Below are 15947 nucleotides of genomic sequence, written 5' to 3'. Positions count from 1 at the left end.
ACATCATCCCTCATCACCCTCCCTGCCACGAGATGTGTCTTTTAGGATCAAGAGAGCATCAGTGCCCAGAAGCGCTGTGGGCGCGGGTGGCTCATCTCCTCCCCTCCCCGACAGCTGGGGATGGTGTTACCACTGCTGACTCCTGGAACACACGTCGTCAAGGGCTGTTTCTGTCCTTGAAAGCAATGATACAATCAAAGGACAGGGGTGACAGTGTGGCACAGTGTGTGCAGCGTGGTAACACGTGCGGTTTTTTGGGGAGACAGCAAACTGCAGAACCTTGTGATTCCCAGCCAAGTGCTTGGCACGTCCAGCCCTGCCTGGGAAAGGTGAGGCTAGGCATGTGATTGTGATGAGCTGTGCTAATTCCTGTGCTGTTTGGCAAGTACAGAGTAAGTTTCTTTTACCCTGGAGAAGCATGAGTGACTCGGTTTGTGGCTATGTTAATCTTCTTCTGCCTTTGGTTGATGTCTTTACTCAGTTGGGGGAAGATATAATGTGGGCTAATGATATCTACAAAAAATTTCTTTTGGGAGTAAATGTCTGCTGATATTGCTTATTTTTCAGAACAAATTCTTGGATTATGAGAAGAGGAAGGTAAGGATGAAGCCCTGCAAATGCTTTGTCTGCAGAATAGCTCCACTTTTTTTTCTTCTTTTTCCTCCCTTTATGCGGTTTCTCAGCCAAAACAGAATGTTTTGAGAACTGAGTTCTTGCAGAAAACCCCCAAGAGCTGCTTGCTCCTCACTGCGGGAGACAAGTGGGAGTGTGGGGGAATCTGTATCTGACTTGTCTGACACACACAGCCGATGAGCTGCAGTCTCTCTCGTGAGCGAGCAGTTCCACTTCAAATCAGTCTGTGTTTGTGTCACCAAACGGGATAAAAGAACTTATTGACACCAGTGTGATGTAGATAACAGACACTCCTTTATTAACGGCCGGGTGCGTGGGGGAGTCGTCTCACCAACACCACATGTCTAACTCGTGCAGCATGCTGATTATATGGGATATAATGATGCATAGTAAACAGATTCTCATACATAGTCATATCAATTCTCATAATTCCTTTCCTTAATCCCACCCCTTTCCGTTCATGTGCATTTTGTCTTTAAATTGAGTCGAAGGGCTGCTTTTATGACCACCAACTCAAAAGAAAGACCCTCCAATGCCCTTGTCTCAAGGACTTTGGCTCACGTTACAATTTTAACATGCTTCGAGGCCCTTTCACAATGTATCTTTTAGAACATCCTGGTCAACAGGGCAATAAATTGTCCTTACTGAACAGCCTAACAATAGTACCTGGTCAGGAATCGTATTCTTTGAATAGAAATCTAGTTAATGATTATTACCAGCCTACATGGCCTTAGCCTGGGACGTTACAAAGGACTTTGTAGCAGCATGACTGGTTGTATGGTTACTCTAAACTAAATGCAATATTTCTATGGCTACTTAAAACATTACACAGTTATCTTTTTCTAACTGTTATAAAACCAATACTCCTGTAAAATTCCATTTAATTGATTAGGCCTAATCATTCCTTATTTTAAATCAAAATCACCCAAAATCATTAAAATCAGCTCAAATTAACAACAATCAGTAACATGTGCAGAGTTGGATCCAAGGGCTTTCACACCTGGTGGCTTTTTTCTTGCCTCTCTGTGCTGAAAGCTCAGTTTGTTTTTCGCATGAGCTGGCCAGCAGTATGTCCCTGCCCCAAACTCCAGCCCCTCCATGACCACTACTTTGGCTCAGTGTCACCATTCCTGCTATTTCCTAGCGTTCCTTGTTTCTGTCCTCCATTCCCCTGACCTGGCTGCACTTTTAGTTTCCTTTTTATTTCACTGGTCTTTGTCTCTTTCCCTGTGCCAGGCTCACTTTGAAATAATCAGAAGCTCCTGTCATGCATTTCACCTCTCCCCTTGGCTAGAGCTGCTCGTAGCTGGCTGCTGCCTTCCCTCTGTTGTCTTCAGACAAGGGAGTCCCTTGCCATCTGGAACTGAACACAACCTTAATGTTGGGCTTCCCTCCGGGTGTTTGTATTGGCTGTTTCAGTTGTATGGGTTGATGCCCAGGGACTTCAGCTTTGAGACTTTGAAATGAGTTGTGGGGAGTTTGGAGACTGACATAAAGAGAGCAGTAGCTTCTGCTTCACAATTTTTATGTTCCTAAGGAGAGAATATTCCCATCCCCTAGTCAAGTCTCCTGTTTGCCATTTGGCTTGCTTTCTTGTAGTTGAGGGGATTACTGTGCCTTGTTTTACATTTTTGCTAGAATTTATACTTGCTGGGGAAGGAGCAGAGCCAGCATTCTACTGATTTCTGGCATTCATCTTTCTTCTTGCTCCTCTCAGGAAAAAAAAATGCAGGAGAAGCTGGAATTTGAGCGGCGCCTGAACATGGGGCAAAGAGAACACGCTCTGCTTGTTCAGCAGATCAACAGTCAGAAGGATGAGATATTGCAGACAGTGAGAGAGGTGGGTCTCCTCTGGGCAGGGCCCGTACAAGACACTGCTTTTCCTAAACTGACCAATTCCTCCTTTGGTTCTCCCTTGCTTTGGCCCAGGACCAGGTGAGGCTGGAGAAGGGTCTGACAAAGCACCAGCGCTATTTGGAGGAGGAGCGCCTGAAGCTGCTGCAGCAGTTGAAGCAAGCGGAGCAAGGCATTGCCAACCGTATCCAGAAGCTGCTAGAGGACAACCAGAGGTAGGTAGGGTCCCAGGGTGCCTTACAGTGATCTCTGTCCCTCAGGGGCTCGTGTTATTTTGTCTTCTTCTGAGCAGTTCACTTTGCCCCTTCTGCGTGTTACGGAACTGATCAGGATCGATGTCTGTAGGGGGTGCCTTAGCTGCTGGACTGCCAAAGTCCCATTTAAAGGAAGTGGAATTTGACACCTTAAACTGCATTTCACACATATGTGTGCTGTTGGAGTTTTGCAGTGCTGTGGAAAAAATTTTAATTCCTCGTGGAAGGTGGATATTTGAAGTATTTGAAGGTACCACTGCCTAGATCAGCTGGATCTCCTGCTGGGCTGGTGCTGACGCAAGCAAAGTCATTTTCTGCCCTCTGGGAGGGTAGAATGTCCTGCTCACTTGATGAAAACTTCTTGTTTTATCTTTTTTTAGGCAAAAAAAAAGTTCAGACATTCTGAAATCCTTGGAGAATGAGAGGTGGGTCTCCTTGAAATAAGCTCTTCTAGAAGAGGGGCAAGAAGCTGGGAAGAGGGCTGAGACCTTCCTTTCAGAGCCACCAGTCTGAATCCACCTTAAGTCTGGGGAGGTTCATCTCATACCTGCAGCTGGTTCTGGTCACTGCTGGAGGCAAGACACTGGACTAGATGTGCCTGGTCCTACTCAGTCTAGCAAACCCAATGGGTCCTAGCTAAGGAGTTTTGGAACAAAACCCTGTATTCCACTGTCAGGGACCAACAGAAATGCTACATCTGTTGGAAAGCAAGGCATTTATGGAGGTGGTCCAGAAATGTGTACAGGCTGGGAGGAATATGTTGAAAGCAATGCTGCCATTCAGCCAACACTCTGAGCTAGCTTTGTCACCAAAAGCGGTTGTCCCCAACTCTCCCCTCCCTTCAGCCGACTGTTTGTGCTGTGGGGACACTGACCTGGCTGAAAATAATCCCTTTGTATGTCAGATAATTTTCCAGCCAGACCAGTTCCTGATCTGTTGAGTGGTGCTGTGTGTGTTTGTGCTAGGATAAGGATGGAGGAGGTGGGAATGGAGGCCACACTGCTGCTTTCAGTGGCACTGCTCACTTAGGTCAGCTTTAAAGTGCTGTCAAGCCTCAAGAGAAAGGAAAGCAAAAAACGGGACTGGCACAGTGTTTGGTGAGAGTGTATGCCATTGCATAAACATTCTGTTTCTCAGAAAGATCAGCTTTCCAGTCCAAGAATCAATTGTCCCTGTGGTTTTGAGCAAAATTTATGTTGTCTCCCATAGATTTAGAGGTTCCTTACCAAGAAATCACGGAGAATTTTGTGTCTCTGATAAGCACATGGCTTTCCTGAGCAAGTGGCAGAATGAATCTGCCCAGCCTTTAGGCTCTGAGCTGGGTGGGTGGAGGAGAAGTGAGATAGTGCTTATTTGAAGGAGTGGCTGAATTGTTCTTGTTTGTTTGTCAGAATAAGGATGGAACAGCTGATGGCAATAACACAGGAGGAGACAGAGCATCTACGCAGAAGGGAAGTGGCCTGTAAGTCCGGACAACTCTTTGGGGTGGTAAAGTGCAAGAAAGACCTGGTTCCACTGGAGATGTGCTGAATAGGTGACAACCATGTGGGAGGTGCTCTGTCACGCACGCATTCGTGCTCTGTTGCTGGGTGCAGTGGGGCAGAGCTGCAGGGGAGGCATTACACATGTACCATAGCTGATCACAGAATCCCAGAATCATCCAGGTTGGAAAAGACCCTAAGATCATCCAGCCCAACCATGAACCTCACACTGACCGTTCCCAACTCCACCAGATCCCTCAGCACTGGGTCAACCCGACTCTTCAACCCCTCCAGGGATGGGGACACCCCCCTGCCCTGGGCAGCCCATTCCAACGCCCAACAGCCCCTTCTGCAAAGAAATCCTTCCTAAGAGCCAGTCTGACCCTGCCCTGGCGCAGCTTGAGGCCATTCCCTCTTGTCCTGGCGCTGGTTCCTTGGCTCAAGAGACTCATCCCCCCTCTCTGCACCCTCCTTTCAGGGAGTTGCAGAGGGCCATGAGGTCTCCCCTCAGCCTCCTCTTCTCCAGACTAAACCCCCCCAGTTCCCTCAGCCGCTCCCCATCAGACCTGTGCTCCAGACCCTGCACCAGCTCCGTTGCCCTTCTCTGGACACGCTCGAGTCATTCAATGGCCTTTTTGGAGTGAGGGGCCCAAAATTGAGCCTGGTCATCGAGGGGCGGCCTCACCAGTGCTGAGTCCAGGGGTGAGATCCCTTCCCTGTCCCTGCTGGCCACACTAGTGCTGATACAAGCCAGGATACCATTGGCCTTCTTGGCCACCTGGGCACACTGCTGGCTCATTATCAATCACCCCCCCGCCCAGGTCCCTCTCTGACTGGCAGCTCTCCAGCCACTCTTCCCCAAGCCTGTAGCGTTGCTGAGGGTTCTTGTGGCCCAAGTGCAGCACCCGGCATTTGGCCTTGTTGAAACTCCTCCAGTTGGCCTTAGCCCATCGCTCCAGCCTGTGAAGATCCACTGCTTCCACCTTCAGCTCGCTGCTGGTTCTCCTTGGGGTGCAAGCTATGCTCCCTGTGTAGCTACAGCATCACACAAGGAGTTTGTGAGACTGGATGTAAGCACACAAAAGTGCTTCATATTGCAGAAGTAACTGTAACTGGTCAGGTTCCTGAGGCAGGAGCCGTATGGTAAACAAGAATGGTGCTAGGGAGCCTCTTCTGCTCATGATGACCATCTGCTGGGCTTGCAAGGGAAATGGGGTGTGTGTTGTCACCCCAAGGATGGGTTACTCGCAGCAGGACGGGCAGAGCTGCAGCCCATCTGAGGGTCAGTAGGCAGTGACTGGGATCTGAGCGCTGAAGAGATCCAAGCACAGGCAGAGTGGAGTTTGCTCAGCTAATTTCCCAGTAAATAGCTGCGATTCTTGCAGCTGAATGAGTCTGCTCTGCAATGAATGAAGTGGAAAAAACAAGGACAGGTTGGAAATGAGAGAAAGCACTGTTAGTTGCAAGTGATTGTAGCAGCAGTGGTAGATGAGCGCCTGTTCTAGACACCCGCTTCTGACACCGACTGACAGCACTTCTGTCTCCTAGCTGCCATGCAACAAATGCTGGCCGAGAGCTACAAGAACAAGCTCATCCAAATGACCTACGAGTCTCGTCGGCAAGACCTTGTCAACCAGGCCTGCTCCAGGTACAGCGGGAGGTGTCTGGGGCTGGTGCCACAGTTGTAAAGTCCCCGGTGTAATTCCCATATACACACCCAGGAACTCCTGCAGCCGCTGGAATGCAGCAGGACAGCTGTGTAAGAGCAGGTGACAGTGCAATTTAAAGAAACAGTCAAACTTGATTAAATGAACCACCTTCTAACCACAAGAATATGCATGTTAATCATGTTTTGGAAGAACTATCACTTTTTTACACTCTTTATTTTACTTTATGCATTCTCCTGAATATGGAGGATGAAATTAGACTGGTCTTCCTGTTTTGTTAGCCAGTTCAGTGTCTGACTCCAGCACAGAACTCATTTCCTCACCTCCCAGGGTTGTGGCAAGGATGCTGTTTGTATATACGTAGGACTTGTTGCATTGCTGTAGGTACAGACATGTCCAATTTCTCACCTTTTAATCTGGCAACATCTGGCACTGAACAGAAACAACCTTGTGTGCCTGTGACCTGCCCAACAGAGGACAGTGGGCAGACACGGTCCTGCCTGCAAGTGCAGGCAATATATGCAGCAATATAACAAATTTCTCCATTCCTGGATTCCCTGTTGTCCGCTTTTCCTCTTATTTGTGTTGAGAGTCTCAGACACAGCAGTAACTCCGTGGCAATTCCATCTTCTTGCAGCCTAGCTGAGATGGACCAGAAGTTCCAGCAAATCCTGGCTTGGCAACAGCTGGATCAGAACAAAGCTGTTAGTCAGATCTTGCAGCAGGTAGGCAAGGGAGCAAACTGCTTGCAGGGGGGATCAAGGGAAAGCAACTGCAGGTGAAAGCAGGATCAGGAGTGGATCACAGAAGCAATGGTGGCAGGGCTGGGCTGCATGCAAGTTATTTTATTTAACACTACATGCTAAACTTTGAGAATCTCTGGTATTCTAACAAACTGCCTTGGGTGGTTGAAAGAAAAAATTAATTGTTTTTTAGCTAGACAGCAAATTGTCAGAAAAGGCAGCAGCACAGACCAAAGCAAAACTGGTCTGATGATTAATATGATTTTGGGATAGAAGTCCTGTCTTTTTGGCAGGTTTCCTGGGTGACTTGGGGCAAGCTGCCTACAGGAAGCATTTTGAAAGCCTCTGCTCCTTTTGAATACCTCCTTTTGAACCTGAGATCTCTGCAGCTCATTTTTCAGAAGTGCTGGGCAGCCCTGCCCTATTGCAGAGCCTGGGTGCTCAGTGCTGCTGGAGCTGAGCGCTGGGGTCATACAGAACATTCAAAACGCGTGTTTGAAGAACACGAATATAGCTTCTGTGTCTGTCTGTAAAGTGGGTTTCACCTTTTGGGACTGTGGGATCTAAGTCACGGCGTCATCAGCACGCTGTTGCCCAGAGTCAGCACTGTTCAGGTGCTTGTACATGAGTCACTGCAAGGTAACAGGGTTTCTTAGCCCATTTGCAGCTGCATCAACAACCTCACTAAGCAGGATTTTTCCTGTCCCTTAGATTGAGATGCAGAAGGCTGCCTTTGAAGCTCTCCAAGTGAAGAAGGATCTTATGCACAGGCAGATCAGGAACCAGGTGAGTCAGCAACAGAGGAAAGAGCAGCCAGGTACTGAGCTCATACTGCCATTCGATGAGACACTTCTGAGGAAGATCAAAGCACTGTGAGCATAGAGCAGGGTCTGGAGGGAATGAAGAGCTCTTGGGTTGCTAAGAGCTCTGTAAGAAAGCGTTGGGCAGTGTTGGTTAAACTGCAGTCTCCCAGCTCCATAGGAGGGAGTGTCAACCAGGTTTTAGGTTGGGGGGAGCAGTGGGATTGCCATTGCTTCACTCAGCACTAGTGTGGGTGAAGTGCTGGAGAGTGGTCACTAGAGGACAGACCTGCGTTGGCTCTGTCGGGGTGATCTGCAATTGCAACTACGATTTCCTTCAGACTGTGTACTTAGCAGGGCTGCTGTTTCCACATGAGTCCACCGCATCTCCATCCAGCACATCGGAACTGCACCTCGAGCCATAAGTTCACCTTTTCTTTCCCATTCTTAGCCTGCCTTTCTGAGCTCCATTCTGCAGAAGGTGCAATGCGATAGTTGGGAGGAAGGGCAAGAGCTGGTGGAGAAAGTAGTGAAATGCACGAAGATGGGTGGCTGGTTTCTGACAGAGTGGGCCAGAATCTTCCCTCTCCTGATCGGACTCTAGCAGAAAAGTCTTGGGTCAGGAGTTGGTGGATAAGCTTAAGAGCTTGGATATATTGAGTGACTCAGTGACCAACCTCTGCGTTGTGCTAGAAGCCTGTGGACTGTGCACGGACGGTCCAGGAGATGAGTCTAACAACTCTCCATTGCAGTTTGCTCGCACTTGCTCTGTAAACAAAGGGAGTTTGTTCCTTCATACCATGGCTGGACCTTTTACTACCGAGATCCAGCGTCCTGCACAGGCAGTGAAGGGGCTGGAGCTGTGGGTACTGCCTGCTGCGGAGCCCCGGTGTCGGCAGCAGTTTGTGGTCAGTGGCACACATGAAGCAGCGTGGCCTGGGGATGGTAGATGGCCTGGCAGATAGGTGAGCTGGGCTCTCATCTTGGCTTTGCTGTGGGATCCTGGGCAGCTCACTTCACCTCTCTGTGTCTCAGTTGCCCCACCTGAAAGAGCACATATCATTATGGGATTTGCTGGAAACCAGGACCCTGCCCCAGTTAATCTGCAGTTTGAGTGGTGGTGCTAGGAGGACTTTGACAATCAGTTGCTGCCTTCTGGAGTGGCTGCAAAAGGTTTGTCTGAACGAACTGACTGCAGTGTGCTTCTAGACTTGAACAGAGGGTGTTCAGAGCAAAGAGACAATTAGAGAGTGGGGGACACAGCTCCTCAGGCAAGAGACAAAAAGTGACCCTAAGAGCATGTGTCACAAGAAGGGCATTAGCAGGTTCCCGAAACTTCTGGGCTGCTCTGCAGTGCTGTTCCTCCCAGGGCAGCAGTTAGACCTCATTTTAAAAGAGCATAAATTAAAGTAATTTCAAATGTCAGTAAAAAATGTTTCATCTTCTGTTTAGATTAAATTAATAGAAACAGAGTTATTGCAGTTGACACAGCTGGAGTTAAAGAGGCAAGAACTGGACACAGAGACGCTGCAGGTATGTAGGGCTCTGGGGCTGCCCCACCACCCTCTCTCTGCTCTGGGATCGCAAAAGCTCCACTTGCTTCTTTTGCTCCTTGCAGTTTCCAGATGGTTTTATGCTTAGTCAGAAAGGTACTTACCCACAGGATACCACAAAACCCTCTTTGTCATGGTAATGTGGGAACATTGCTGCTGCTCCTAAACATCCGGATGCATTTTTAGGGGAGAGACAAACGAGCCGGCCCTGACAGCAATGGGCAGTTCCAGGTTTGCTGGGTGGGGAAGGATTTTGCGATCCAGAAACACCTGCCTGCCGCGCATTGCATGTCTTCTTACATTGTTGTGTTGTGTTTTGTTTTTAAATAACTGCCAGTGATGGCTGTCAGCTCTCCCCCTTCATTTCTAAGCCTTGTCTCCCAGGCTGCTCTGCCCCACCATCCCACCATTCGATGGACTGACTTCATCAGCAGTCACACATTGAGGAATATCGAGTTTGGCTTAAGCAGCTTGGCTTTAAATTTTGTTATTATGCCTTTGCATCAGTTGTTCTCTTGTGTGTGCTATTTGCCAGGTTAGGTCACCTGTTTAGTCAGCCTGAAATCAGTAGCAAACACCATATACTTTCCTAGAGTAGTGCACACAGCAGGTTGGTAAGTGCTGACTTAAGACAGGATTGCCTCTGAGCCCTGTGCCAGACACCTTGGAGTGTAAGATTTGGGTTATGCTGCTTTAACTCATGCAGCTCCTCTGTATAACGCTGCAGTGTTGGAGGCCTGATGGTGGGGGAACCACCCAGAGTTCATGCAGGGAAGACCAAGGAGCCCCAGGCAGATGTGGTTCAGATGCCACTGGACCGGAGTGGTTCCTCTTAGGTGACCACAGGAGCTCCAGGGGAGTGCAGAAAAGGAGGCTCTGCCCCAGTACCCATCTGCAGCCCAGCAGGCAGCACAGTGCGTCTGCAGCTTCAGCACTGGGTGCTGAGAAACGAGGCATAAACTTCTCTGCGTACGCGCCGGCCATTCGACAGCCCAAAGGGTCCCTGCTGCAACTGAAGCCCAGGGCACGGGCTGTGCCCACAAAGGGCTTTGGCAGAAGCTTTTCTGCAGTCGTGCTTGATACCTCCCATGCATCAGACAGTTGCTTCATCCCCCTATAAACAGGTGCTTTAGTAATGAACTTGCTAAATCATTGGAAAGTGGGAAGAACCAAAAACACCCTGAGAAAGGGAGGCGTTTGTACAGGTCTCTTGCAAGGTCACGCTGGGAGAGAGCGATCCTGGGGGGGGTCTGCAGCTCATCCCAAGGTTAGCCGAAGCTGCCTGGGTTTCTCCTCTGGAGCAGCTCCCACATGTCGTTAGATGTCCCTCTCACCTCTGCGGGGGTCCTGACGCAGCAAAGCTTTCCTGCCTCCGTCAGGGCAGAGCATCTCCCATCAGCTACTGGTTTTGGCTGTGAGAGGCAGGCATTCCTCTCTCCTGCTCAAATGGAGGACCCTGTCCCTGTGATGCTGATCAGTGAAGGTCTCCCCACACTTCTCCTGTAGGAGGTTCAGCCTTCTAACAGAATCCTTGTCCCTTTGCCCACGGACATCTGAAGTCCTTGTGGCCGATGACTGCTGGCCTCTGCTCAGTGCTCCTCCCAGCAGGTATGAGCTAACTGGGGGTGACATGCAGAGATGCCACACGGTCCGCGGTTCCCGAGGTGATTAACTTCTCATTTCCCAGCGGTGTGGCTGCAGCGATGACTTACCTTGCCCTGGCACCCGGCGGTGCTTGGTGCAAGACCCTGGTCAAAGCAAGCTTCCCAAAGGCATGGGGAGGTGCTACCTTACCTGTCCTGTGTACCTGCAGACTTCTAGACCTAGTTTCAGGTGGTCTTTCTCAGTTAAGGAGGGGAACCACGGACACTTGTAATGCCACTGACTGAACTTCAGAGGGAGTGGTGAAGAACTGCTGCAGGCCAGCACGGTCTGGGGCTGCCCGGGGTGTGCTGGGGGTTGGCACCGCTGGATAATGGTCAGTGCAGGACCAAAAGAAATGGGTGCAGCTTGGTTCTGCCATGCCAGCTGCTAGGAGACGATTCAGGCTGTCTGCTCAGCCGGGCTGAGGGCCCGTGGAGCACAGGGCTCCCACATCTGCTGGGACTGGTGTGGGTGTGGTAAGTGCTTCACTGGAAATCAGAGCAGGGTGATTGCTTGCAGCGATACGGTACAGAGATGTGGGTGCCAGAGTCCTTCTGTTGCAGGGGGTGATCACGGAGCAACGCCAAGCACTCGGCTACCTGCTGCAGCAGCTGCTCAAAGAAAAGAAGCAAAGGGAAGAAGAACTGCAACAAATACTGGTAATGAAGGCCCCTGATTAGGTGCTGTAGATGAGGAAGTGCATGGGCTGGCTGCAGGGAGAGAGTCCCTGGGTCAGCACGGGGATAAAGGGGAGCAGAGGAGGCTTCTGAGGGGTTGTGCCCAGATCCAGACACTAATTTAACTTCAGAAAGTGCTAATGTGAGCTCTCAGGGGCAGAGTTAGCACCGCTCCCTGGTGCAGCGTGAGCAACCATCATCATCGTCAATTTATCTCCCCTGTCAGGAAAGGGAGTTGGAGGGAGGGAAGAGCACAATTCCACAAGGTCCTTGTGTGTGACCTTGTAATCCTGAAGACCTCCAGACTCTCCTGAGCTTCAGGAGACCAGGTCCAGCGTCTGGGGCAAAGTCACTGGAAGGATGCACAAGCCTAGCCTGGAGGTGGGGATCAAAGTGGGAACAGCCTGCAGCAGCCAGAAATGCCCCTCCTCCCATAGCTGCGCCCCTCGCAGCGCTCTGAGCTGGCACAACCCACACAGCCCAGGCTGTCGGTTCCCCCTCCTGCACGTCCAGCTCAGGCTGCCCTAAATACCACTTGCAACATTATCTTGGGCTGTTGAATGAATGAGTTTGTTTTTCAGCTGGAAATGGAGGCAAAGAGCGAAACCAAACAGGAGAACTACTGGCTGATCCAGTACCAGCGCCTGCTGAACCAGAAGCCCCTCTCCCTGAAACTCCAGGTGGCTGCTGCAGTTAAGGCTTTCGCTGTAGCTGTGCGCTGCTCTGCAGAGCACGGGGGGAGCAGAGGCAGCCTTGCCTGGACCCACAGGTTCAGCGAAGGCAGGGAGCAGGGCACAGACCCCTCGCAAGGCTGACAAGCCAGGGGACACCCTGGGCTCATCGTGCTCTGAGTGGGGCTGCCCAGCAGCCCTCTCTCATTCCTGTATGTCGGGGGTTACGGGGCTGCCCAGGTCTGTCAGGAGCTGACACCTCAGCTGTCTGCCAGCGGGAGCTGCCATCCCACCGTCGCGCTGCTTCCCGAGAGCAGGGGACTCTGAGCACCTTCCAGGCAGGGCGATTTGTCCAGCTAAACACCCAAACAGCTCTGCTTGGCTCCCCAAATTGTCCTGCAAATCTGTCTGAATGCAGCAGCAACTCCTGTCCCTTCCTGTCCTAACTTATTGAGCCAGGACTTTGTGCTGTTAAAATACCCAGAGGGGTGGCCACGGAGGGATGGTTTGAGCTCTGCCTGTGCTGCACATCGGCTTGAGTGTGCAAAGCAGGTGCTGTTGCAGACATTGGCTGCCAAAACGGTTGTGTTTTACTCTTCCCAAAACACAGTGATTTGAACTGTGCTCATAACCCAGGGCTAGAGCTCCTCTCGGTGTTGGGCTTTTGAGCTTTAGTGGCTTTGGGGATGCAAAACACTTGGGGCAGGGCAGAGGGCAGGAATGAGCACACAGCCTGCCCTTGCTGCCAGCCTTGCTGCTGCCTGTCCCCGTGCTTTTTTCTCGAGAGCGAAGTCTGTGAGTTCGCCTTGTGTTTTGCAGGAGGAGGGCTTGGAGCGGCAGCTGGTGAACCTTTTAATCGAGCTGTCTGCTGAACAGTATGTGCCAGTCTTTGCACACCATCAAATATCCTTGCAAACGCTCAGCACCATGACTGCCAGTGACCTGGAAAAGGTACGAGACAGCAGATACACGTGCAGGACAGCACCGACTGAACCCCCCCCGCCCCCGTGCTGCGAGCCGGGCTGTGCTTGTGGCTGTGCCCGCGGCGGGTCTGGCAGCAGGGGGTCTTGGTGTTCCTGTGTGTCCCCCCCAGCAAGGAGAGGTGCCAGTGCTGCTCTGTGCCCTGTCCCAGTGAGCGACAGCTCTCCCGGAGCACTTGGAGGGTCAGCTGTAGCTTGGCTCTGTCTTTCAACATCCTCCAGATGTTCTCTGTAGTAGAAATGGCACCGGGGGAATTCCCTTATCTGGCTTTGACACCTGGTGGTGGTGCTTCCCTTGGCATGGCCGGGTCTGGCCAGTGAGACCCAGGAGTTTGCAGTGGCCTCTTCAAGCCATAAGTCTCCTTTCCCCTCCGAGAGCTGAGAGCTAACAGCCCTCCTCTTGCTCCACAGATCGGCGTGATGGAGGCTGGCCTGCAGCGTGCCATCCTCAAGCGAGCTCAGGAGATCCTGGCTGTGGCCAAGACAATCCCAGGTACCACTGTTTCTTTTCTGCCTGGTCTCTGATACCTTTTATACTCGCAGCAGGTACCTGAGCCTTGGGCGGGGAGATCTGCAGGGCCAGATGCCTCCCTTTGGGGTGCGGGGCTGGTGCATGAAGAGGAAGGGCAGGGCATGGGGTGCTGGCAGAGCTCTGGCTCTGCTGTCAAGCTGGTCCCATCAACTTTCTTATTTATAGGAGCCCCAAGGGCCAACCTGCCTGCAGCCACCCCCGTAAGTGCCGGGTGGGTGGGGGGGTGGGCAGCTCTCCTGGTGCTCAGACCCCCTGTTTGTGGTTGCAGAGCTGCTGAGGACGGTGGATGCCGAGGTCCCCGCAGCCCCAGCACCCAGCGCTCCCTTCGAGGAGCCCCCGAGCCCTGCGGTCCCCACGGCTCCACCGCTGCAGTGGGACCAGAAGAGGTCGGAGTGTGTTGTCTGCATGGAGCAGGAGGTGAGAGCCCGGCGCAGGCCTGGGGCTGGAGCAGGGGCTGCAGTGAGCAGCCAGCACCCCCCCACCATGTCTGTGTCCCCAGCCTGGCCCTGGGCAACGCCTGGATGTCCATCCCTTGTGCTCCCCAGCACAGCCTGGCTGAGGCACGGCAGCGGGGAGCGGGCAGGGCAGGGCAGGGCAGGGCAGAGCAGGGCTCCTTGCGGAGCTCCTGTGCCCGTCTGTCCGCAGAGCAGCCGTGGGAAGCGTCCGTGGGGCTGCTCGGTTCAGCCCTGAGCCGTGTCCTTCCCTCAGGCCCATCGCAGTCGTGCTCTCTGCAGCACCCAGGCCCTCGTGCACACATGGCACTGGGCTGTGCCCGGGGCTGGAACGTGGGGTGCGGGGCTCTGCCTGCTGTGCTGTGACACTCCCCGGTGATCCCCATCTCCTCCAGCCCTGATTCCTCCTGTGCTGGAGTACGGCAGCGCGGGGATGTGTGTTACGGGACAGCAACACTCTCCTCTGTCTCTTCCCCCAGACCCAGATGATTTTCCTGCCCTGTGGCCACGTCTGCTGCTGCCAGACCTGCTGCCAGCGGCTGCTCACTTGCCCCCTGTGCCGCAAGGACATCGCACAGCGCATCCGCATCTTCCACAGCAGCTAGGCGGGGTGGAGGACGGCGAGGCTGCCCCTTCCCGGGGTGATGCCCCTCTTCTACTCCGTGTCAGTATTAGACACTCACACAGCATGACCAGCACTGCCCTCCCTGTGCACGGCCCCGGGCTGGCTGCCAGCTGCACCCAGGAGTCTCAGCATCCTCCACCATCCCCGATGGCTTCTCAGCCTCTGCCTTGGGCTCCTTCTTCACCTGCGTCTCCTCCTCCTGCCCCACATCCTCTTGCCTGGGAGCCCTGGGTGATGGAACTGGGTGCACCTGCGGCCCCTCCTCTCTGGCTCATAAATTTGCCTGCAGAAATGCCCCTTGCTCAGTGGGGACACAGTGCCATCTCCGAAGTCACTGTGACCTTGCAGCCCCCCCCCGCTGTGGCCGGGGCAGCGCCATGCTCCTGCACTGTTGCCCGAAGGTGGGTGAATCTCCCGTGGGAAGACTCGGTCGGGCCGTGGGATGCTCTGGGGTGCTGACAGTGCCTTGCACTTAGGTCATGCCAAAGGTCTGGGGCTTCTGCCCCATGTGCATGTGTCTGGAGCTGCAGCCACAGGCACCGTCAGGGCAGAGCGAGGAGCTCCCCAGCCTCCAATTCATACTCCAGTTGTAGGGGAGAGTCTGCAATGGCTCCAGGACTCGGGGGACCCGCTCTGGCCAGAGGAGCCCAGTGGGATCCCTCATCCAAAAAACAGGCGTTGGGAGCAGAAAGCCTTGCTGCCACCTGACAGCCAGCTCCAGCAGTGAACGGGTGGGCTGGGGCTGCGCCTGGCACCGCTCCGCATTGCCTCCGTGCACGGGCGTGCGGGTAGTTCTCCATCGTCATTAATAAGTAACGATCCCAGTCTGTCTTTTGTCTCTTGACCTTGAAGTATAAAATGCAGAGATAAGCCTGGTCCCACCGCAGCCCTTCCCCCTGCAGAAGCTATTAAAAAGCAGCTGGTTTCTGCTGGTGGTTGTTTGTGGCATTTTTCCTTCTGGAGGGGGAGGACACTTGAAAGCCAGGGGCTGTGGAGCAGCAGCAGAGCCGCCACGTGCCCGGGTGTCCCAGCATCACCTCCTCCTCCCCCACATCAAACAGGGAAGGATTTGAGGCTCTCGGACTTCTCCAAGGGCGTTGCTCGCTGCCAGGGACTTCCAGGCAGGGGGAGACCTCGGACCCTCCACTGGGGTCACCTCCTGTGCGCTGTGCCCGTGCAGGACACACACGTGGCCTCGTGGAGGTGGCCAGGTGGCTGGTGCAGAGCACGGTGGGCCCCCAGCAGTCCTGGGGGACGCGCTGCAGGGGCAGAGCTGGGCCAGGTCTGCGTGGCCCTGGCTGAGCCCTTTGGGAACAGCCCTGGGGATGTTTCCCCTCCTGCAGCCTCTGTGTTCGTGTTGAGCTGCTGCTGCACGTAGGAG

At 53.0% G+C, this 15947-nt stretch overlaps 1 protein-coding gene across 2 annotated transcripts in view; it reads left to right on the top strand.

Moving 5' to 3' along the window:
• Nucleotides 1-15500, top strand: part of LRSAM1 (leucine rich repeat and sterile alpha motif containing 1) — a 30556-nt gene extending 15056 nt beyond the window's left edge. For both annotated transcript variants that reach the window (XM_074891018.1, XM_074891019.1), the window contains 15 exons: nucleotides 568-597; nucleotides 2351-2473; nucleotides 2563-2702; nucleotides 3122-3166; nucleotides 4133-4203; nucleotides 5771-5870; nucleotides 6527-6614; nucleotides 7344-7418; nucleotides 8885-8965; nucleotides 11193-11288; nucleotides 11888-11986; nucleotides 12797-12928; nucleotides 13369-13450; nucleotides 13758-13906; nucleotides 14421-15500. In XM_074891018.1, the coding sequence (XP_074747119.1) occupies nucleotides 568-597; nucleotides 2351-2473; nucleotides 2563-2702; nucleotides 3122-3166; nucleotides 4133-4203; nucleotides 5771-5870; nucleotides 6527-6614; nucleotides 7344-7418; nucleotides 8885-8965; nucleotides 11193-11288; nucleotides 11888-11986; nucleotides 12797-12928; nucleotides 13369-13450; nucleotides 13758-13906; nucleotides 14421-14546 (1437 nt within the window). In that variant the 3' untranslated portion in view covers nucleotides 14547-15500. The remainder of the gene's footprint in view (nucleotides 1-567; nucleotides 598-2350; nucleotides 2474-2562; nucleotides 2703-3121; nucleotides 3167-4132; nucleotides 4204-5770; nucleotides 5871-6526; nucleotides 6615-7343; nucleotides 7419-8884; nucleotides 8966-11192; nucleotides 11289-11887; nucleotides 11987-12796; nucleotides 12929-13368; nucleotides 13451-13757; nucleotides 13907-14420) is intronic.
• The last annotated feature ends 447 nt before the right edge of the window (nucleotides 15501-15947 follow it).

The sequence above is a fragment of the Strix uralensis genome, chromosome 21 (assembly GCF_047716275.1).
Source record: "Strix uralensis isolate ZFMK-TIS-50842 chromosome 21, bStrUra1, whole genome shotgun sequence".
NCBI lineage: Eukaryota > Metazoa > Chordata > Aves > Strigiformes > Strigidae > Strix > Strix uralensis.
The sequence above is the reverse complement of the archived record's forward strand: the minus strand, read 5'-3'. Positions and strand labels throughout refer to the sequence as shown.